This window comes from Dermacentor variabilis, chromosome 3, assembly GCF_050947875.1.
Source record: "Dermacentor variabilis isolate Ectoservices chromosome 3, ASM5094787v1, whole genome shotgun sequence".
NCBI lineage: Eukaryota > Metazoa > Arthropoda > Arachnida > Ixodida > Ixodidae > Dermacentor > Dermacentor variabilis.
The window spans coordinates 38,199,182-38,221,396 of NC_134570.1; the positions used below are offsets into that span (position 1 = coordinate 38,199,182).

Here is a 22,215-nt window from a genome sequence, read left to right on the forward strand (position 1 = left end):
TCTCCCATCAATATTATCAGTCGCTGTAACAGTCCACTAAAGCGATTATGCAACACTGCAGATGATCGCTGCCTTGCAAGCGTGCTTTTCCACAATAATACGGTAAATGCGAAAAAGCCCACTATATAAGATTATTTGCATTGGCGGTTCGATGATGAAGAGAGAGAGAGAGAGAGGGGGAAAGAGAGGGAAAGTAATGCAGGGCACAAAGAAACATTTGAATTTCTGAAAGAGGCCCAAAGAATCCTCGTAACCGGACGATAACATCAACAAAGGTAAGAAATGTTCTCAGAAAGACATGTAACCAGGAGAAGCCGAACAATGCAGGCTTCAATGACGATTATAACAACTTAAGGTTTGCAAGAGGCGCCGTAGGGGAGGTCCTGGGTTTATTTTCTGCCGCCTAAGGCTTTTCAACGTACGCTAAAATCTTAGCACAGCTTACTTTTTCTTTCCGCTAACACCGAAATGGGACTACCGGGGCCTCCAATAGAATCCAACATGACTACAAGCCAAAATGCTTTCTCTCTCCATTTTCACGCGCCGCAGTGAAGCACACCTGACGTATGTAACGAAGAAGCTTTCAGCGCACGATAACGGCAGCGGGACCCTCCCTCCATGACGCACATTCACATTGCGTGGCCCCGCAACGGTGCGCGTTCAGTGCCCTTAGGACGCACCTCTTCGTCGGGGGTGGAGATGTCGTTGTCGATGAAGTCCATAGGATTCAGGTCGACTGTGTCCGAGTCGGTGGGCCCGTTCTCACTCTTCACGAGCACCCCACCGCCCGACGACGAGTCCGACGAGGGCCTCCTGTTGTGCGATGAGGCGGCCAGGTTGGCGGTCAACGTCTTCTGGATGCCGTCGTGGCTCAGGTCGAGGGAGTCGTCGAACAGCCCGCGGCCCTCAGTGGCCGACGCCGCGGGCTCTTTCGAGTCCTCGCCCATGAGGCTGCTGCTGCACAGCTCCGGGTCCCTGTCGCCGCCGAACTCCATTTCTTCGCCGCCGCAGAGAACGCGGCACGTGGGCTGCTGCTCTTCCACCTTCACTTCGGTTCGCGTCGTGGTGATCGCAGCCGTCGCTTCGGAGCTGCTGCTGCTCGAAGAAGAGACCGAACAAGGGGTTGTCGACGAGGCCGCCGCTGCCGATGCGCTGGACGCCGCTCCGCCGGTGGACGAGGGCGCCTCCGCGATGGGCGGTGGATCCTTGCAGACGGCGTTGCCGCTGCTGACCGTCGTGCCTTCCGTGGAGGAGGACGCCGCGGCGGCGGCTGCGGCCGCAGCGGCAGCCGCCGCAGTTCCTCCGGCGCCGCACAGGAGCGTCACGGGCGTCACGGAGGCGGACGCCAGGCCCGTGGCCGCGGCCGCACTGTTGAGGATGAGCAAGCCGCCGCCTCCCTGCAGCTGCGACAGGTTGAGGATGAACGAGGTGGTGGTGGCGGCTGCGGTGGGCGCTCCCGCGGCGCCGGCCTCCCGCACGGGCGCCGCAAGGATGACGCTGCCGCCGCTCGCGGCGCCGCCGGATGCAGCGGCTGCCGCGGCGGCGGCGCGGCCCTCCTTGTGGCCCAACGTCACCAGGGGGCCGCCGGCGGCCGTCACCACCGACGAGGACGAATGTGGCGGCTGCGGCACGGGCGTGGGCGTCGACGACGTGGCCGCGGCGCAGCGCGTCTTGGGAGAGATGATGCGGTGCAGGCTGTGGCCGCACTTCTTGGACGCACTGCCGGCGCCGCCGCCGCCGTCGGCGGTTGCCGTCGTGCCGGCGGCGACGGCGGCTACCGGCGAGGGCGTCGACGACGAGGCGGCCGAGAAGGCCTGCGGCGCGGTAGAGGGCGCCGGCGGCGGCGTGGGCGTGGAGGCGGGCGACAGCGACGTCTTGGTCGTCGAGTCGCAGGGACATTCGTGCGTGCGTGCGCCGCTTCCGCCGCCGCCGGCGCTTCCGCCACTGCCAGCGCTGCCTTTGGCCCGCTGCTTCTCCATGAGCTGCTGCACGATGGCCTCCACCGTCTCGGCCGTCTGCGCAGCGAACACGGCACGCGGGTTCCGGAGGATTAGAGTGCGCGTTGCCAAAGCGCACGACGTGCCGAAGTAGGCAAATAAAGTGCAACAAAAAGCCAAGGGAGATTATGACACAGCGCAGGCGCATTGTCGAGGTATTTACTGCCGTCGTAGCTGCCTGGTGCGTATAAAAACAGACAGAAATGTCATGAAGTGCTCTTTCGCGCAACGTGGTTATTATGCTAAGAATAAACGAGAACAAAAAAGTTTCGCTGACTTGCTCCTGTGGCACTTCCAACAACCACCCAGAGAGTAGGAACGGCTGCGAAGGCATACGTCAGTGTGACAGAAGCATTACAGTGAGACACGTGCATACGTTAATAGCGCTGCTACTGATTCGTCTTCCTTTGAATTTGGCTCAATCAACAAAGGCAAACGTGGACGTTGAAGTAAGAGCCATAAACCGTAATAAATTTCTCGCACACATATTAGGAGGCGCATAAAAGAAAAGAAAAAAGAAAGTCAGCCATAGACATCGCCACGTGGACTGTCAATTAAATGTTTAGCCTTACGGCCTACACGTTCATAAAGGAGCTTTACATGACTCAGTATTGGTGACAGCGCGCACTGCGAATGCTCTACTCACCGACACTTCCAGCTCATTGTTGAGGTCCGGCTCGTTCTCGCTGTAAACTGCCGGGCAGAGAATGAAACAGAGAGAAAGAAAACCTTTATTCATGCTGAAATGCATGCGTAAAAAGCGAACATCACCAACTGCTCACAGGTAGGACGCGACTACGAATGTGCAATGTAAACAACAAACGCTGTGAAGCCTGCATCATTCTCACATAAGCGAAAATGAGACATTTAAACGCCCTAATTACGCCACCGTGCTACCAAACAGATTATTGGCGGGCAATAGAAGGAGAATGTTCAAAAATGCATTCTATTTTTTTTTTCATAAGAAAACAAACACGAATCCCTAAAGGAAAGACCCCGCTGACAGCCTTTCAACTGCTCAACGACAGCAGATACCAAAATGATATGAGTAAGCTATATCTATTTGAGCGTCTAAAATCAGACGACACTGATATTGCAGGTGGCTCTACATCATACTGGCTATCGTGTGAACTCGACGTCTGGGAAAGTCATGTAAACGAAGTGAGAACGCCACGTCAGTCGCGAAGCGATCGTACAGCGGTCTGTACAGTTGTTCTGGACAGGGTCGGAAAGTGGGAGGTAAAGGCACTACTCACACATGGGCTTGAGTTGCGAGACGAGCTCGTCCTTGGTCCACTCCTTCTTATCCGCGCAGTAGCTCAGCGTGGGTGCGATCACCATCTTGTTGTCGTCGCTGTACGGCACGTTCAAGTAGTGTACCAGCACGATGTCTGGGTTCTGCGCAGATGCATGTACGGCCTCGGTCACAAAAAATTGACGGCGGTGCGAGGGGTTCCCCGATCTACCCCCTCAACACTTTTCTTGCCGACGAAGACTTAGTTACTTTCAGTGGTGGTACGTATATCTGATCTATATCTGCAATAAATCAGATTGCAGCTTAACTAATTGGCGTACTGCATGGAGGCAAAGAAGAACAAGTGATCAGTAAAACATATCTTAAACACTGACAGAGGGCCATCGTTCATAGTGAGCAGTTTTTTATTGAAGGTTAAGCAGAAGGTTACAGAGAACCAAACAATAAATGACGACGATAAGCGGGTGATGCGGGCGTCTCATCTTCCTCATCGGAAACGAGTTCCCACCAGTGACATTTGGGGTAAAGTGGCGATAACGTGACGCGCGGCTGATACGCTGTCTTGGCGCTCTTCGGTCATAACTGGCCCCTGCGCCATTAAAATACACGCGGCGTCAGCCGCTGAAGCACGGCTTTGCAGTACGACACGTTGCCGTCCATCTCGCATCGCGTAGGTCGGTCGTGAGAAAGAAGCGTTGAGACTGAGGAAGAGAAAACGGCCGAATCTCCAGCTTATGGTCACTGTTCGATCGTTATGCTGGTCCATAAAACAGGAACACCGGGATAACCAGCGGCGTCCGTGTCAGTTACGTCATATTTGACACCGAAACCCTGGGAACGAACGAAACACGGTACATGTACTGGGAACTTGAGAGAACCCGGGAACAAATGCAAAAGTCGGTGCTTCGGTTACCGCGACCACAGGTTTCGGCACTAGATATTATGAATTGGGACTGATGTCGTGTATGCCGCGACTTATCGCTTTTATTTTTTTAGCGGAAGGACCTAATCAAAGATGATAATCATCGGGAGCTGTGGCCGCTTCCTCTTGAAGTAACACATGTGATGATTTGTGTACAATAGTAAACAAAAAAAGGCGACGGCTTTTCACAATGGCTCAAAAACGATGATCTGCGATGCAGTGCGTACGCTTCGCACGAAAAAAAGAATAAAGAAAATAGAAATACACATTAGGGCAGTTTGCCGACTTATATACTAAAGTTCGTAAACAAAGCAAAAAAAATATTAAAAAGACGAAATGAAAGCGGAGATTCACTTGCAAATATCACAGCTTAAAATAAAAATAATAATAGTAAAGCAAGAGGCAAGAGCCAACTTTTTAGGCCGATTCTGTAACAGTGTACTTGTAATGATACCAACCTTAGGATGAGCAGAAAGTGTTTTCGGATACCTGTACGCACAGAAGATGCTGCTATTTCAACCCAGAACACCAGAAATAACAGAAAGACGTTAATACAAAACAAAAAGAGAATTAACGTCCATCGACTACACACCAAGAAAAAAAAAAAAGGGCAACACAAAAGCGAACGCACTTAGCTAGCTTACACCATTAGCCAACTTGTGGGCATTAAGATAAGCGATCTGCTCCGGCTCGGCTAATGAACAATGCTGCAGGATCAGCGAATGCCAGTTGGCGTAATTAGCAGCGTTTTCGTTTCGCGCGTTCAGAACGCAATTACACACCGCCTCTGCATTTGGGCGGTGTACTCTAGCGCAGTGCTTTGCGCACGCCAAGGGCGCGTTTCGCGCTTCACGTAGACAATAACGAGACATCTCGTTCCCAGCTGAAAATAAATAAACATAATAACAAACAAAAATTATAAAGAAAAAGCGAGAACTAAGCCACACTTTCTTACTAAACAGAAACGGCTGGTGATTCTTTCTTTCTTTCTTTCTTTCTTTCTTTCTTTCTTTCTTTCTTTCTTTCTTTCGTGTTCATTTATGCAGATCTCGTCGGCAGAATACGCCCTTTCAATGGCGATGAAGCAGCGCGCATAAATAAACGAGCATCGTTGGATATACGCAGTACGGTGTCCGCTCCAATGCGGGCGCTCTGAGACGGAACCTTAGGCTGCGGAAAGCAAGGCAGCGGAGATTGAAAAAAAAATAAAAGAAGCGCAGCGAAACGCTTCAGTTATATCAGACTCCCTCCGTACAATCCGAACTATACACGCCTAATGAGAGACCCGGATGATAGCGCAGTACGTGCGGGCCGCTCGGAAAAAAAAAAAAATCCGGCACAATGCGCAAAGCCCGCACACTTTACACGAAACAACGACCGAAAAACGAAACGACGAAGCGGCCGCGTTTCGGCAAGCGCGCCAAAAGCAAGAGCACTGCGGAGAAGGCGACGTTGCGGGGGGAAGCGGAGCAGGGAAGACAGAAGAGGCCGGGCGCTCGGAACCGTGGCTTCCAAACGAGCGCCCGTCGCGCGTTGTTCGACGAAGAATATTCATCAAGCCGGACGGGCAGCGCCGCGCCGCACGCGAAGGCCATTCCCGTTTCATCCATCTTCGTTAGCATCTCTCCCATGTCCGACATCAGCGGATCAAGTCCGCCACGCCGCGCGCGACTCTTCGAGCGCTGGCGGCGGCTGCGGGCGCTCGTTTACCGCGTGCAGCAGGGCGCAGGCAGACTACCCGCGACCTGATCGTTAGCTGCGAGAACTGAACCTATGAGCTGTAGCATGCCGCGGCATCCATACGCGGCACGGCCGGAAGAAAAAAAAACACAAACAGAAGTGTAATGCACGGCATGGCGGTGAGGAGTAACTACTCCGCAAGCCAGCTACCGAGCCATCAGCTCGACGAACGGCCACCCCCTGACGCCACGCCCCCACTTTGAGGAAGGAAAATCGCTACGGGCGCGTAGGGAAAACGAAGACAAATAGAGCGGCGACGCGACGTTATTTCGTTTTGTTTGTTTGTTTGTTTGTGTGCGTGCGTGCGTGCGTGCGTGTATCTAGGGGTTCCGAATATGGACGAGGCGCACGCCCTGAAGCAAGAGCGATGCTGAAAAATATAAGGGAACAAACGCGCTGTTGCCACCGAGCCCGATGTTTGATCGTGCCGGCGAACTTTGACCAACGTATACGAGGGCTCGTTCGCGGAAAAGAATTCTCGCAGCGCGCGGTGTGAACTGTTAGGAATGGCCTGCCGAGTTGCGGACCTGCAGGTTTTCTCAGCCAGCTGCAGCTGCGAGCGTTGCGATCTTCCCCGAAGAGAACCAGCGAGGACAGCGCTAACCGACCATGCGCCTCGTTTGGAGTATCGGTGACGACAGCAGGGCTGGCCACGTTTGGCGCCCCGTGCATCGTTGGTTAACTTGCCGGGTCGTCATGGTCTCTCTGCGGCAGGGGGAGCCTCCCTGGCAAAAGGTTGCTTTGCCGTACGGGGGCCCCCAGGATTAGTCACAGTCTGCCGACACATGTTGCGACTACAGAAAAAAGGCAGCTGTGGAATTTAGAGGCGCCGGCTGGGGTCGGGCGTGACCACCTCACTACGGGGACGCAAGACAATGAATACCACGACGACTGCGCTGCAAAGGTCGTCTGCCCTCGAGAGAGCACTTAAACCTTTGCGGCACGTGTGTGTGAGCCCTCCTCCTCCAAGAGGCGGGTAGTCTACTATGGCGTCGAACGATGACGTCGAATGGAGTGCTTATAAGCAGTGGTTGTCGGCTGCTAGCGTGTGCTCGTCGTCGTGATCTGTGCTCGTCAGTGTATATGGAGCTTCGTGCTCGTATGCTGTATGATTCGTCTTGCGGGCTCCGCTGGGAGCCACGCTTGACTGTCGATGTATGTCTTGTTTAAACTGTAGATAATGTAAATAAACCCTGCTCGCCTAGTCCTGTCGCCCCAAGTTCCTCTGATCGTCCTACAAGCCCGACTCCAACTCCTACAGAACGCGAAGGGTCACTTCGTCGGGAGGAACGCCAGGTGGCTTGCTCTGTCGGCAGGTGACCGTTAGTGAGGCGTGACTGCTTTCGGTATACGTACTACATCGATGTCGTAGTAATAAAGTAATAAGAGAGGAAAAGTTCCATAATCAACGGCCAAATAGAGGCAATTGGCGGAGCGAGACACGAAAGCTAAAGTGGCGCTAACAATAAAAATAAACTAGCTGGTAACACGATGATTAGGAAGACAAGAGATAAATTATAAATAAACCAACTCAAGTTAACACTGCCCCCCCCGTCTTCCACACCCCCTCGAAAGAAAAAGAAAGAAGAAACGAAGAAGGTTGAGAGAGGCACAGATTACGAGATCCCTGCGGAAAATAAGACACCACGGCGGTCTCAAGAGTTGTAGTGCCATAAATTCAAAAATTTGGACGATTTATTTCAATATTGTGAATATTTTATGCGAATCAACCCATTTTTATGCAGTCTTATCTACAGAAGGAGGAGCAGTACGAAATAAAGAGAGAAGGCAGGGATGTTAACCAGAAATGCGTCTGGTTGGCTACGCTAGTCTGGGGGGACGGGAAAGAGGGAATAGAAAGATAAGGTAGAGAGAGGAAGGGGAGGGGGAGGAAAGCCGCGGTGAGCTCGCGCATGCACGCGGAGGCCCTGAGCGAGTCGACGAACACACACCTGAAGGAGCCAGTAGCAGCGACGGTGAAAGGTTGGCAGAATCGCAGAGTGAACATAGCACCCGTAGATGCACTGAAAATAAACACAAAAAGAAGCACGTTTTAGTGACTGAGCGCGTGTGACACCACGAGTAGGCACATCACTTGTGTACAGAAATATATCAACGCAGAAGTGAACTCTGCCTCCTCCTTTCCCGATCTCATCTCCAAAGTATAGCAGCTTCAGCGATTTGGTAACGGTGCATGTTGATGGTGTCCACAGCGCACACATACTCAGACAAGAAAGGACAGGAACTCCATCAAAATGCACCGTTGCCAACTGGCCCAAGCTTCACCCACGCACGCTACATTTCTCGCACACCGGGCCCTTGTGGTGTTTCTTCTCAGTGCTCTTTTCACTCTGCCTGTCCTATTTTTCCATTAGTACGCGCGCACTGTGCACACTATAGAAATTCTCACCTCCCACGCTAATCTGACACTTCCCCTTCCGTTTCCTATTCACATTCTTTCTTCTTGGACTTGTGAGTTTACAAGCCGCTGCGCGACCATCTGCTATCGTTGCCGTCATGCCATGCACGGGAACCAGTATTTATCTTGGCGTGTAACAGCGCTTTCGTTTGAGATCGAAATTCCTCCTGAGGTTAACGCGCACTCACATCACGCACAGCGGTGCGAGTTTGTAAAACGTAGTCTATCACGCGCGCAAAACTAGCTCTCACTTTTTTTTTCTCGCAAACCCGGAATGAAAAACGACGACGACGAAAAGAGTTTGCACAAATAAAAAAGAATCTGTATATAGCCGCTCGTCTCACTTTGCCATAGCGGCAACAGATCACAGAGGCCATGCTGTTTCGGCAGCCTCGGCGGCTGGGACCACTTCTAAAGCGGAGCAGGCTGGTGTTGCTTTGGCTCTTTTGGACGACCACAGAACGCAAATATACACAGACTCTAGATCGGCGGTCAGGGCGTTCGCCTCGGGCTCCACCGCGAAACAGGCCCATAGTATTCTCAGGAACAGGGCAATCGCTCCACATACGATAACTTGGTTTCCGGCCCACTTGGGCCTAAATCTGGACTCGCTCACTAATCTCAATGACACTGCTCACTAACTAACTCTCCACGCGGGAGGAGGAGCCTTGCCACAGTCCAATGTCTAAGAGTTCCGGGACATTCTATTCACCATTAATGAATCAACAAAACATTTATATCTGGAGAGAACAATCTTTCCTCCGCCACAAGAGCTCAAGCTAAAACCCTTAGGATGCTTCAGACTAGCTCTTATCCCAGTCTGGCCTTCATGCACTGTTTATTCCCGGACGTTTTTAGCTCACAGTGTCCTAGCTGCGGGCGGGGGGGAGGGGGGGATATGCAATGTAGATCAGCTGCTCTGGCGGTGTCCCTCGTTACGAGAGGACATCACTGAACAGAAGGGGAACTCGGCCGTCAACAGCTCGGAATACCTTCGTCGGCTTTGCGCTGTCCACAGAGCCTGCGTTGCAGCGGTTAGGTTAGGCCTAACTTTCCCCACGTGGGATCGGCCCGCGGTGTCGCCCTAAGAGGCGGCGCTTCTCAGGATGCTTTTAATAAAGTTCTTCGTATCCGTATCTATTTTTGACGACATAGTGAATAAAAGACGACACTTGCAAGTTGTGAAGCATCATCGAGTCTTGTTGGACTCCTGGCGAGCCTATGAATAAATGACCTTCTGAATAACATGTGACTAATAATTAATTAATTGAAAATGTTGGCGACAGGCGCAATACCTCGCCGGCTTCAACACAATGTTAATTTGTTAAATGAATGGAGGATATCGATTAGTGAAGTAAAACGTTTCAGCTTTTTAGCAGTTCGCAGCCTAACGTGAGAGAGTCACCTGCAATTAAAGACCGCGCAAGAATAATGGGTATCACAATCTACAAAATGAAACATCACACTTTTCACAGTCAGATGCATAGACTGTAGAAAAAAAAGTATTATACATTTCACAGGCATCTCATAGACGCAAGCACGAGTTCTTTGAAGGTACGCTAAAAAACCGCCCCAGAATAAACTAGTAAAGTGTTTTTTTTCAAAAGTCTGCTTTAATTCACGATGTGGGAATAAATAGTTGATTATTAGTGAAGAAAACGAACGTCAAATATCCTGTTTTTCGATTTCGCACTGAAACCTAAGCACCAGTATACACGGCCAGTGCGGCGTCATAGGTTTCAAAGTATTTTGTTGTATTTGGGCCGTTTTGGCGCAAGAAATGCCGTGGGGTCGAATTCACAAACGCTTTCGTTCGTAAGTGCTCTAAGCCTTTGGCCAATTAACCGCCTTCGCTAATAATATGTCCAACAACTGCACTGGCTCGTATTTGCTATTACGAACAATTCTGGTGTGAGGGCTTTCTGTTAATATAAGGGCGTTCGGGAAACTTACTATAGGCTGCGTCCTCGGAATTTTTTAGATTGCAGTGTAGCTCTTTTTTTTTTCATCTGTCAAAGAATTAGCTATAGAGCCGAGTAGATGCTATCAAAATCGACATTAACTTAATTTGATGCGGGAACAGCAGGGCGGTGCCGGCCGCCTGCCTTTCGTTATTGCACATTTTCTGGCATAACCGAGTCTTCTCACACGGCATGACGCTTTGTCATTGAACGAGCGCAATTTACTAATACGGCTTGGCTTAATGTTCCTCCGGGGTCGAATTCACGAAGCCTTTCGTTCGTAAGCGCTCGTTCCCATTGGCTGGCCACTTCTACTACAACGATATCCCGAGCATCGAGATTGGCCTGAATTTGCTCGTACGAACAATTTTATCGCAAGAGGTTTTGGTGAAATGCAGGCTCTGTTCCTTTAAGGTCATTATTTTCTTCCGTAGCTCGACGAAAATTATCCGCAATGGCCGTCGGTGTGCAGACACTTAAATGCCCGCTAAGCCAAGCAGCATGTTTATCGGTCCACGAAACTAAGCATTCTGTGAAAATATCGTATCGTGAAGTAACCCGGAAGTGCCTCACGACTACTGCGGCCTCATATGACTACACTTGTTCTTTAGTAAAGCTAAGGGAGCTAGCTTGCTACCTGCAGCCTCTACACACTCGAAACTAGCGCTTGTCTCGTTCGAGCTATAGACATCCTTTTCCGGTGCTTACTTTTCCCCTCAGAAACACACTGCTAGCGAGGTCTGCTATATTTTCGAAGCTGTTGACGTTTTCTTTCATTCTTTTTTTTTTTCGTCATCTTCAAGACATTGTGTCCACCTCTAATGCAATTTTCCCATGTTCCTACTTCTGCTTTTAGGTTCACCCTTCAGTGATAGTGCTGAAAGCAGAAGGAAGTGCTACGATTTCCCGTCGTCAAGCTACTTACAGCTAATGCATCGAGGTTTCCGAATAGTGTACACTCGACGTAGTACCGTAATGCACCCACACTGACGCTCTTCGTGCTGCCTGTTTTTCAGATCTTTCAGCACACGAAATTTGTAAACAGCTCAATATATCGTGTAGAGAGCGGCGCACTACCGTGTACACGCCCCAGGGAATTACAGTTCGCCTCGCCAGGCGAATTAAAGTACTCGCTCTTGGGATCTTTTCTTTCGTCTGGCGCACTGCGAATTTCAAACTCTAAGCACTTGAGCACGATGGGAAGTAGCACAATTGTCCGTCTCGCTCGTTCGCGTCGTAGTTAGCGCTCCTATCTGCGAGTTCGGCGCAGCTGGACGACTGGGAGCCAGTTTGCTCCTTCACGCATGCTTACTTCGCATGTAAACGCTTTTTCTTGTGCGTGCAGTCTAATGTAATAAATCTTCCTTAGTAAATTAAGACTTGTTCAAGTAAACAATGTTCTTACTCGTTGAGCGAATATGTACGTGGTTGACATATATATGTATTTTCTATACTGGACCACATAGGCTATAAGTCCAACTATTTTGTACGCAATTTATGCACTGTTTGAATAAAGCCCATTTTTTATTGATTGATTAACTGATTCATTCGTTGATTGATATCCGCCTATAGAGTCGTATTCGAGCGCATTTCTATCACGATATCATTACACAGAACAAAACTGAACCGTCAGCGCTGCATTCAGGTTCGTAACGCACTTCTATCTCGGTGGCACAGTGTAATCGAAGTGGTGGGTAGGCAGACCTTGATTCCAATACACGCATCACATCTGCGCTGAAAAGGGTCTTTAATGCGATAGGTGAATCAGGTGGCGCGGTGAAAGCGACGGAGCACGAAAAGGGGGGAGCAGGGGTGGGATATGACGCAGAGACGCACGTGACAGGAGCAACGGCTGCGTTGCGGGCGTGCTGGGTTGCCCAATGCCCTCCTCGACAGATATGGTTAGCATCAAGAGGTTTGGTTCGAAAAGGTATGTGCACGCCTGCGTGGTTACATAGCAATTTGATCAGTCTACAGTGATAGCTCCTTGACAGGTTAGGTAGCAATAGCTGTGGTTCAGTCCCCCATATTTTCCTTCCTATTGGTTTTCTTAGTTCAGCCAGTAACATGCGGGACAGAAAAGATCGGTCACTTTTTCTGCAGGCTGGAGAGCCTTTCGTATTAAAGCTCGGCGACGACCCTGATGCAGCTCTGTTACAATATGTGTTGAGATTAGAAGCAACGAACGAAAAGCACTTGGTGAGCTCTTGTTTTTCGGCTGGCCATTGGTAACGTTGCCGAATCGCAAACAGCAACAAGTAGACCGTAGCGGTAGATTATACCTTCGTGACACACACATGACAGTGACGTAGTAGAATAAATCATACGGACGTCGACACATAATCATCGAGCGATAGGATCTCATAACGTTATCGCATTGCACTTATTTCAGTGAAGCCTAAAGAAGCGTAAGTTTTTGTTTTTTATTTTATCACAGAAGTTCCTTTGGCCTCGGTATAGCAATAAATCTCCTTCAGAAAGTGGAACAAAACTTATTTCACCACTATATACATTTTAATTCAAAGGTCTATTTGAATAAACGAAGGCTACCTAACCCCCTTTCAAGTCGGCGAAACAGCCTGTCCATCTTTGGCATGGCGCAGATATGCAAAAATTCTGTCCATTCCTTTCTCTCTTTCTGACGTTGTCTCGAATTCCCCGTACTAATATCTTCACAGTTCTCATATGCGTGACGGGTACCACGCCGTTTGTCTGCTAATGCCGAATCACTTTTAACCTGCCTCTCTCGTGCACTCCCTGTCAAAATTTGTAACAGAACTGACGTCGCCATTAGCGCACATTTGAATCGTCGTGCCATTTTACAGCTTTTTCACTGCTGGTACAATGGGATAAACGCGAGGTGTCCTGAGGCTGCTCATCAAACGCGTATCACTCACTTACTCTGGCTCGCAGATCGAATAGTTCTACGCTTTCGTTTGCTTCTGCCTCTCTTTTTTTTGTCGGAGTTGTCTAAGCTTTACGCACAAGCCCCTAATTCTTCGCGTGTTCATGCATGAAGCCACGCAGCTGAAGAAAGTACAGTGTATTCAATTTAACAGGCGGTGGAGTACGTATACGCCGCTTTCGCCTATAATCGCGAATCGATTTGATCAATCGCTCGATCGATCGATTGATGGTGTATAACGTAACAAAGCAATACAGGGGCTGAAAATTCATTGGCGAGTTAGCGGTAAATGCGAGAGAAGTGCATTAGCATTACGTCGCACCTCTTCGAGGTCTTACCTCATTGCAAATTCTTATTCAGGAGCTCACTCGAGACACGTCCTGCCTCTTCGAGAATATATATATTCCCATCTACCTCTACCACGTGACCGGCTTCCTACACTTCACAGAGATACACTATTTTAAACTTTGACACTGATAATGCGAACGCATTAAGAGACGCCATAGCTGTGGGCTCGAGAATATGTATGGCCACCCAGAGCTCTTTAACGAGAACTCAGCAGCTTCGAAGCGACAGTTTCTAAAAATGAAATTGTGTTTTAGAGCGCGGCTCTTAAGCGTCCATTCCTGCGGCGAGCGTCGGCGTCCCTCGTAACCGAGCGAACGAGCACAGCGAAGTATGAAAGAGCGAACACGGAGCGCAATGGGGGATGAAAGACGGTGATAGCGAAGAGAGCGCGAGGAGGAAAGCAGAAGGGGAGGGTATGGCGACAGCGTTAGAAGAAAAGCGTAGTGCCGCGCAAGGCGGGCTCTGCGGCCACGACGGAGCAAGAGTAGCATGCACTGTCTGTTCACCGATGACGCCACCGATACCATATATGGAAACAAAGCGCTGCATGAGCGAAGGTATGTCCGCGGTGGCTGCTGCAAATCGCGCCCGCGCGTCACCCACGCGTTGCCTCTCGCGATCTTCCGATTAGCGAGGCAATCGCGCCACACTTCACTGCGTTTGCAACGTGCCGCACAAGACAGATTTTCCGCGCCAGCCAGTATATGGAGATATATATATATATCAACATATCGATACTCCCTGCGCGCAGATTTCGCATCAGGGAGTATCTAATCGTCAGTGAATTTATTTTTCTGTGTGTGCCAAAACCACGATCTGATTATGAGGCAGGTCGCCAGTGGGAGGCTCCGGATTAATTGCAACCATCTGAGCTTCTTTAACGAGCACTGAATGCGCTAAATACCGCCCCCACCAAATGCGACCGCCGTGGCCGGCAATCGAGTCCGCGACCTCGTGATCAGCAGCACGCGTACTGAACCACCGGGGCAGGTCCCGACTACCGACTCGGGTGAACACGTACTATTCGGAGGAAGAATGGAGGAGAGAGGCGTACGAAAACACTGGAAAGTGGACCGAGATATGCAATAGGTAGTTTTTGTTTTTTTTCGTCAAAAAGAGTTCCCAGCGGTGCCTTCGTTCTAAATGTGCATACGCTGACTTCTAAAAGCTAAGGAAATTAATCTCACGGTTTGGCCGAAGCGCCAGTAGTGAGCACTGGCAGACCTGCTCAAAAGAGATGCGAGCGACTTGAAAGCAGCTCCTGTCTGATCCGGTTTAGGAAACAGTGGACGGTCCAAAACACGGTCCAGGGGCGGCACTTAGGTGGCGTGTGCGCGTTGGTAGGAGAGCCCTTCGTCTCCAATTACACCGGACACGGACGCGGCGCAGAACTAATGTGACAGAGAATGCATCAACAGGCGGACATACCTACGACTTCGAGCGCATGCGCCCTAAACTCCTGCGCATCAACGTCCCCCCCCCCCCTTTTATCTCCGCCCCCTGCACCCCTCCCCCTGCTCCCCCCCGTCCTTCCTTTCTCGCCGTGAGCTTCTTCGAGGTTACTCAAATTACATTAGGTTGATAAACCTGCGCGATACGAAAGTGTTTTCTTCAAATGACCGTGACTTTGTGAGCTTCTGAGTAACATGCTAGATAAAGTTTCAAACAAGCGAGGCTTTATAAATCCTGTCACGATCATTAGCAACGAGCCTCGCTTCTTTCGTTACTAACCGCGCTCTAGATTTCGCCACACTGTTAATCAGGCAAGTTTCGTCTTCCATGCACAAAGCCGTTCGACCTTTACTCGTTTAATGGCACTCCGAACTTTCTTTCCTTTCATACTTCGCTAGTTTCACCTGTCCCGAAAATGACACCGTCGCCGGCGTGCACAACACTAAGAGGACGACGCGCTATTTATAAACCAATTACCGAGCTTCAAAGAGTCGTCGTACCTTAAAGGCCTAATGCGCGTGCCTCCGAAAATGCGCCTGGAAGTTCGGATATGATAATTAACAAAAGAAAAAAAGAAAGAAGGGACAGACACAAACGAACAAGCAGCGAGAGCGTTCGCCTGAAGGCCTTCCTCGCCCAGCCGCATTAACTACATACTCCGTCTCACCAATTGCGTGCAGTGCGGTTGATTCTGCGGCTCGTGTCAGCCAATCAGTAACGACAGCCAGCTGCACGGTGGAGAGAAGCCCGAAGGACTCGCTCAATGTGCGGTGCGAATCCTTGCATGAAGGTTGCCTTCAGTCGGCGTAGCGCGCAGGGCACGTGATATGGACCATGTGGGAGCCCTCCTTCAGGACCGGTAGGTATTGTAAAGATTCCTCTGGCTCGATTATATTCTTTTCTCATCATTCACCGTTCACAAATGGCCTACCATGCCGATGACGTAAGCGGAGCACCGCTCGGATCACTGGCGAAGCAGCGCGAAAAAAGAACAGTGAGCTTCGTGCGTGTCTAGTGTCTAAGTTGACGACGGCCTTCTCCTTAGTCTTGCTTGGCAGAGCAGTGTTCCACCATGTCTCGGAACCAACTGGCCCACTACAACACATCATTGGGATATAACTGTTACGTTACTCAGGCCCTAGTTCTCCACTTCTTGATTCGGATGACGCGACGCGTGGCTCTCTCCACACTGCACGCAGTTGGCGAGACGAAGTTTTAAAAGACCTCGCTCGTCCTCCCTTCGCCCTACACACCGCACATCGTCGTCCCGCATAAAAGCGGTCTCCGTCCGCCTTGCGCCCAAGATGCGTGGGAAGGGGGATGGCATCCCCCCGTATGTGCGCACGTGTGACGGGTGTGAAGGGGATATCAACTCGGCGAGGAGACGCTGACGCACGTATACGGCATAAGAGACGGCGGTGCGCACAATGTTCAACGTAATGCTAGCGCATACGGGCGGGCGGCCACGGTAATTCCTCGCCTCGGCGGAATCGCCGGAGCGCCAAAGCCATTTAGGCTAATTCCGTTGGCGACGGAGCAGTGGTGGTGGGGGGAGATGCTCCTTCCCGGCGGAATATCTGTCAGAGCGTCGGCGCTCCGCGTCGGCCTGCTGTACGGGACGTCAAGCTTAATCCCGAACGCGCTTGATCGAGGACGACGCGCACCACAAGGGACAGCTGCAGCAGAGCCGGTGTAACGTGGCGTGGATGCCCCCCGCAGCGCTCGCCACGGTCGCCTCGCCCGCCCGGGTCTCGTTTGTGCGCGCGCCTCTTTCCCGTGTACCCTCTCACTCATGTCGTATTCTTCTCCTCGCCTTAACCCAGCCGCGTCAGTCAAGTTGCCAATTAGCTGCCCGCGAGAACTACGTGCGCAGCGTAGCAATAATAATGTAACGTTATTACTGGGTCAAGAATTTAATTCAGCTGCGAACTTGCCGCGCGGCGTCATTAAGCATGGCAACGCCAATTTCCAGCTCTTCGAGATCTCTCTGCCTCACACTGCCACTTTTCTACTGCTTGAACAATATTTAGATCCTCGCGTATAGAAGTTTAAGAGCAGAGAAGCGTGTGAGATCGGAACACCGTGTTTGTTCTTCGGTACCGTATGCGCGTAGAGACGATACCGTACGACGGTACCTTATCTTCGATATCGTGTGCCCATGTGGACGTGCGCTTGACACACTAATTTTCTTGTGGCTTTGAAAGAAAAGCCGCGCGAACATGCATGGGGAATAAAGGCAAAGGCACAAAAAAGCACCAGCCCTGTCTTTCTTCTTTTTTTCTGTGTTAATTTGCTTGCTTCAGGGCAGCAAATCGAACCGATATAGGATAAGCCTACAGCTGAATTAGTTGAACAATGCAAAAGCAGTGGACCATATTTTGCAACCCTCAGCCAAAATTTACCATTATTCGGCGCATAAGATCTGCGCCGATTATGAACGAATGGTCGCCAAAACGTCGCCAAAATAGTGGTTCTGTTGAATGGAGCCTCTTAGGGTGCACGCGTCGTGAAGGAAGGTGAGCAATCGTCTTCACAATACTTATGACTTTGGCGGCCCAAGTTTTAGAAAAAAGAGGTTTGTGCATTCCCTAAGCCTTCATGTCTGTGGGAACGTATGTTTTTTTTTTCTTACCAACTACCCGTCAGTACCTAAAGTAAGCTCGCAAGACTCGACCTCTCTTAAACTTCGAGTCAGACTTGACGACGTCGTTCAACTTCATCCCATGACGCAGAGGCAGTTCCAGGAGTCTGCACCTCAACTTTCAACGGCTGCCAGAGACATCACTTCGACCTCAACTCAATATTGAAAGAAAGTTCAATTTCATTCCATGAAGTAGAGATGTGATCAGGAGATAGATAGACAGATAGATAGATAGATAGATAGATAGATAGATAGATAGATAGATAGATAGATAGATAGATAGATAGATAGATAGATAGATAGATAGATAGATAGATAGATAGATAGATAGATAGATAGATAGATAGATAGATAGATAGACAGATGGATGGATGGATGGATGGATGGATGGATGGATGGATGGATGGATGGACGGACGGACGGACGGATTGATAGATAATAGGCCTCGACCCTTCAGTTTACTTGTGGAAGTGACTTTGGGGTCTCTGCATGTGAAGCTTCTATGATGATCCACGCTTAGCACTTTAAGTAGACTTCACTCAAACTTTTATCGGCGACCTGATCTCAACCTCGAGCTCACGCAAGAAGATGAGGTAAAAAGTGTTTGCCTCACCCACGAAACTTCTAACAGTCGCCAACCTTAATTCAACCTATAACCTTTACCTCACTTTGCAAAGTTTAGGTCATATTGACGTTGAAGTCGACCTCCCGAAGACGGAACATGGTAAGAATATTGTCCTCCTTTGGAGGTTAAAGTGGCGTTATTGCCGATTCATTGACGGCTATCGGGAAAAGAGCAAGCAGACGCAGAAGCGAAACTGGAGCTGACAAACGGTCTATATCTTGACAAGAATGGGTTGTTTTCTCGAGCCGCATCCTTGCTAGGCAATCCGCACACACAGGGCACAAACCACAAGAACAATAGAAGACCCATAGACACGCGCCGAAAGGGCTAGTGTGTTCTCTTTCCGCGCTTATTACTTGCCATGTATTCGCTATTCCAGCTCACCGAAATCAGTAACGAGCGAACGTTGCCACCCTCCTTCCGCGTTCTACCAGTACAGCCATCGAAAAAGTGGCGTGAGCTCTGTCATAGACAGGGCCGCTCGTACACCCCGGGCACATGTTTCTGTCTCCAACTTTCCGCTGGCATCCGATGATGTTGGGAGACGTTTATACACGGACTAAGAATGTGTTGGGCACACACATGACTATACCTACGTGAAGAAAATTGGACGTGGGGGCGGCAAGTACTTCGCTCATTGCACTATTCCACCGTCATTCATCAACTCTCACACCTCTTCGCCTTCTCCAAACCTTTCGCTCCACTATAGAGTAGCAAGCAACAGACGCTCCATTCCAGCCAATATCACGAGCTGTCTTTAAACTAAGATTTGCTCTCTCTGGTTCCTACATGTCCCCTACTAAAAGGAAACTAAAAAGCTAAGAGGAACAGAAAATAATAATAAAGAAAGCTGGCACAGAAACACTGTTGGAAGCACGTGAGAAACGTGAGATAACACGCAGGACCCAATCCTAACGAAACGATAAGAAACGAAAGAGAGAGAGATAGAGGGAAACAAACACGCAAGAAAGCACCCTGCAAGTTATCAATGCGACCAGCAGCGTTGCACGGGCAGAGGAGCACGTCACAATTAAGATTCCTCCGGATGGACACGTTCGACTGATAAAGTGTACACGCTGGGGAAAGGCCCGCGCTGTATAGAACACGACGCCTGGTCCCGGAGAGGTAAACACAGAGCGGGGATGGTGATGCGAGACATGCGGCGGGCCATTACCGAACGTAAACAAGGATGAAAGCGCGGCGAAGAGCGAGATATACACGTATAGGGCGCAGTGGATGGAAGAGGCGACGAACGAAGGAGAGCACGCGATGTACGCAGGAAGTGCAGAGCAAGTCACACACCTACCCACACACATACACAGAATAAGGACGCGCGGAGTGTGTTCCACAGAGTTGCGACCGTATCGCCAATTAGATAGAACAAGGCCAGAAAACACGGCTTTCGTACGCGGCGCGATTGGTGCGGGAAGGCTGGCGGGCGCGGCAGGGAATGGCAACAACAGGCGGGGAGGTGACGGTGATGCCGGCGCTGAGAATAAAAGAACCGGTGCAACGAAACGACCGGTTCCTCTCGGCCGATAAATAAAGAAGGCCACTGTGGACGAAGAGAACGCGGGAGGAATGAGGGTATCTTGTTGATAGCACTCGGGCAACGACAGCGGTAATAGAGGAGATAAGAATGGCAGCACAATGCTGGCTTGACCCGTTACGTTGCCAAGCAGAGGAGAGAAAACAACGCGGTAAAAACGAAGGGTTGACCAAGAGATAACACGCAGGGAAAAAAGAAGAAGAAAAAGAAACGGAGAACGTTGGCTGATTCGAACAAAGCCACGAGAGAAAGCGAAACGAATAAAGCAAAGGTGCCGCAGATGCTAACGTCATGGTAAAGCTATAAATGGTGACAAGAAATCGAAAACCTTTGTAAAGTTTTCCGTGGCACACTCATTTTCCAAAGAAAGATTTAAAACTACACAATTATGAAACTAAAAGGTAGGGGGGGGGGGAGACGAAGAAATCAAGAAATTAGATAAAAGCAATAGGAGGGCACTGCCAAAAGGATATACGATAGATTATATTGTAAACATATCAAGGACCCAAACTAGAACCGTCGGTGAAAACTAAAAACTTCAGCACATTTTTTTTTTTTGCGACGTAGTCATATCAAATGTGACCGGCAATAACGTAAGTTTGAGAAGAGCAAGCAACGAATGCGTTTTTCTCCTTCGGCGTTTCAACATTCTGTGCACGCGATCGCTGTGCTTCGCCGTCTGTACCTGCGTCTGTACCGTCTGTACGACGCTCAGCGATAACGCTCTCCGCACAACCGTGCGCGCAGCTGTAATGCGCGATCGACTCTGCTATGCTTCCCGCCTGGAGAGAAGCGCTTTGCGTCACCAGCTGCTGCCAACGAAGCAGCGTTTAAAAAATAGAAGCATTGGAATAAATACTGCGACACACAGCAAATCGACTGAAAACACAGCAAAAAGCGCAAAAGAAAGAAAGAGAGAAAAAAGATTATTTCTTTGCGGCCTAATATTGCGCCACGTCAAGCGTGCTGTAATTGAACGGCTTTGCTCCTTTCTTTTTGCGAAAAAGGGAAAGTGAACGCCACAAGGAAGAGAAAGCGATGACCTGAAGACAGCATCGCCACAGCGTTAGCAGGAAAGGCCGGTCGCGCGGAATGGGGGCGGTGAGCGCGGATGCAGGCTCAACGAAGAACAAAGGAGTAGCGGCCCCAAAGCGCTGACGGCAACAACCAACGACACAACTTTAACGAACCGAACAAAACGAAACAACGTGAAATAATGAGCTGAGAGGAGAAGGAAGATTAAACAGCGAATGGGAAGAAAAGCAAAACAGATGCGAGACAAACAAAAATACACAATGAAACGGTGAAGAGAAAGGAGAAGAAGAGAGAATGAAGGTGGAACGGAAAAGACAGTGGTGGGCGCGGCGTACTCGACACGTCGTCCTGCGCATCGATATCCGGAAGGGCAAAGACTGGCACGAAAGGGAGAGTGGAGGACTGGGGGGAAGTGGAAACAACGGCCACTCGCACTATTACGGGGCGATGTTGGGGAGAGAGGGAGGGCCTAGGGGCTCGGAAGGCTTAATTATCTCCTCCCGCGCCTTCCATTTAGGCGCCGGACGCTCGTCGAAAGCATTAGTCGACCCCAGATCACGTGACTGGCCTGCCCCACTGCGCTGGTCAGAAGCGAATGCGCCTGTTCCCTCTTTCACCCCTATCTAGAGAGCTCAGCTCCGGACCTCGACACTACGCGTGTGCGTGTGTGCGTGCGGGAGGGGGGGGGGCGGGTAGCGGGGGCTCGTATTTGCAGGACAGCCATTTTCGGCGATTATAACTTAGTGCAGTGCGCTGAATGGACGTCCATCTAGGCGGAAGCGTAGGTGACGAAAAAAAAAATATTGCGAGAGAGGACGCCCTATTCCTATAGTAACGTTGTTTACATCGTCTGTTGAACAGATTGTCCATCCTGCTAATTTTCATTATCATCTTTCTTTCGTGTTTTACGTTCCATATGTGCATTATGAACAGAAAGTAGAAGAGCATAGAGCGTTTAAGCCAGGAAATAGTGTTCGAGTAAAGGCTTGCTGAGTCAGGTTTGTGCAGAATATGTTAGTGTGGGAAGCAAGGTGTCAGTAAACCTAACGCGAGACCGTAACACACATATAGAACGTAAAATACAAAATAATGTTCACAAGGATAACTAGTAGGATGGCCAAACTGTTAAATTAGACGATGTAAACAACGTTATTGTAGGATATCGCATGTCCACTCCCGTAACGTTTTCTTTTCGTCCCGTACGCTTCCGCCGGGATGAATTTGCGTTCGGCGCAGTGCTTTGAGAAGTGACAATCTTCGAAGATGACTGTCCTACAAATACGAGCACACACACACACGCGCACACACACACACACACACACACACACACACACACACACACACACACACACACACACACACACAC

At 50.1% G+C, this 22,215-nt stretch overlaps 1 protein-coding gene across 6 annotated transcripts in view; it reads right to left on the reverse strand.

Moving 5' to 3' along the window:
- Positions 1 to 22,215, reverse strand: part of Camta (Calmodulin-binding transcription activator) — a 528,965-nt gene that overhangs the window by 29,863 nt on the left and 476,887 nt on the right. For all 6 annotated transcript variants that reach the window (XM_075684812.1, XM_075684811.1, XM_075684810.1 and 3 more), the window contains 4 exons: positions 7,867 to 7,938; positions 3,254 to 3,395; positions 2,644 to 2,690; positions 681 to 2,015 (listed from right to left, as the gene is read on the reverse strand). In XM_075684812.1, the coding sequence (XP_075540927.1) occupies positions 681 to 2,015; positions 2,644 to 2,690; positions 3,254 to 3,395; positions 7,867 to 7,938 (1,596 nt within the window). The remainder of the gene's footprint in view (positions 1 to 680; positions 2,016 to 2,643; positions 2,691 to 3,253; positions 3,396 to 7,866; positions 7,939 to 22,215) is intronic.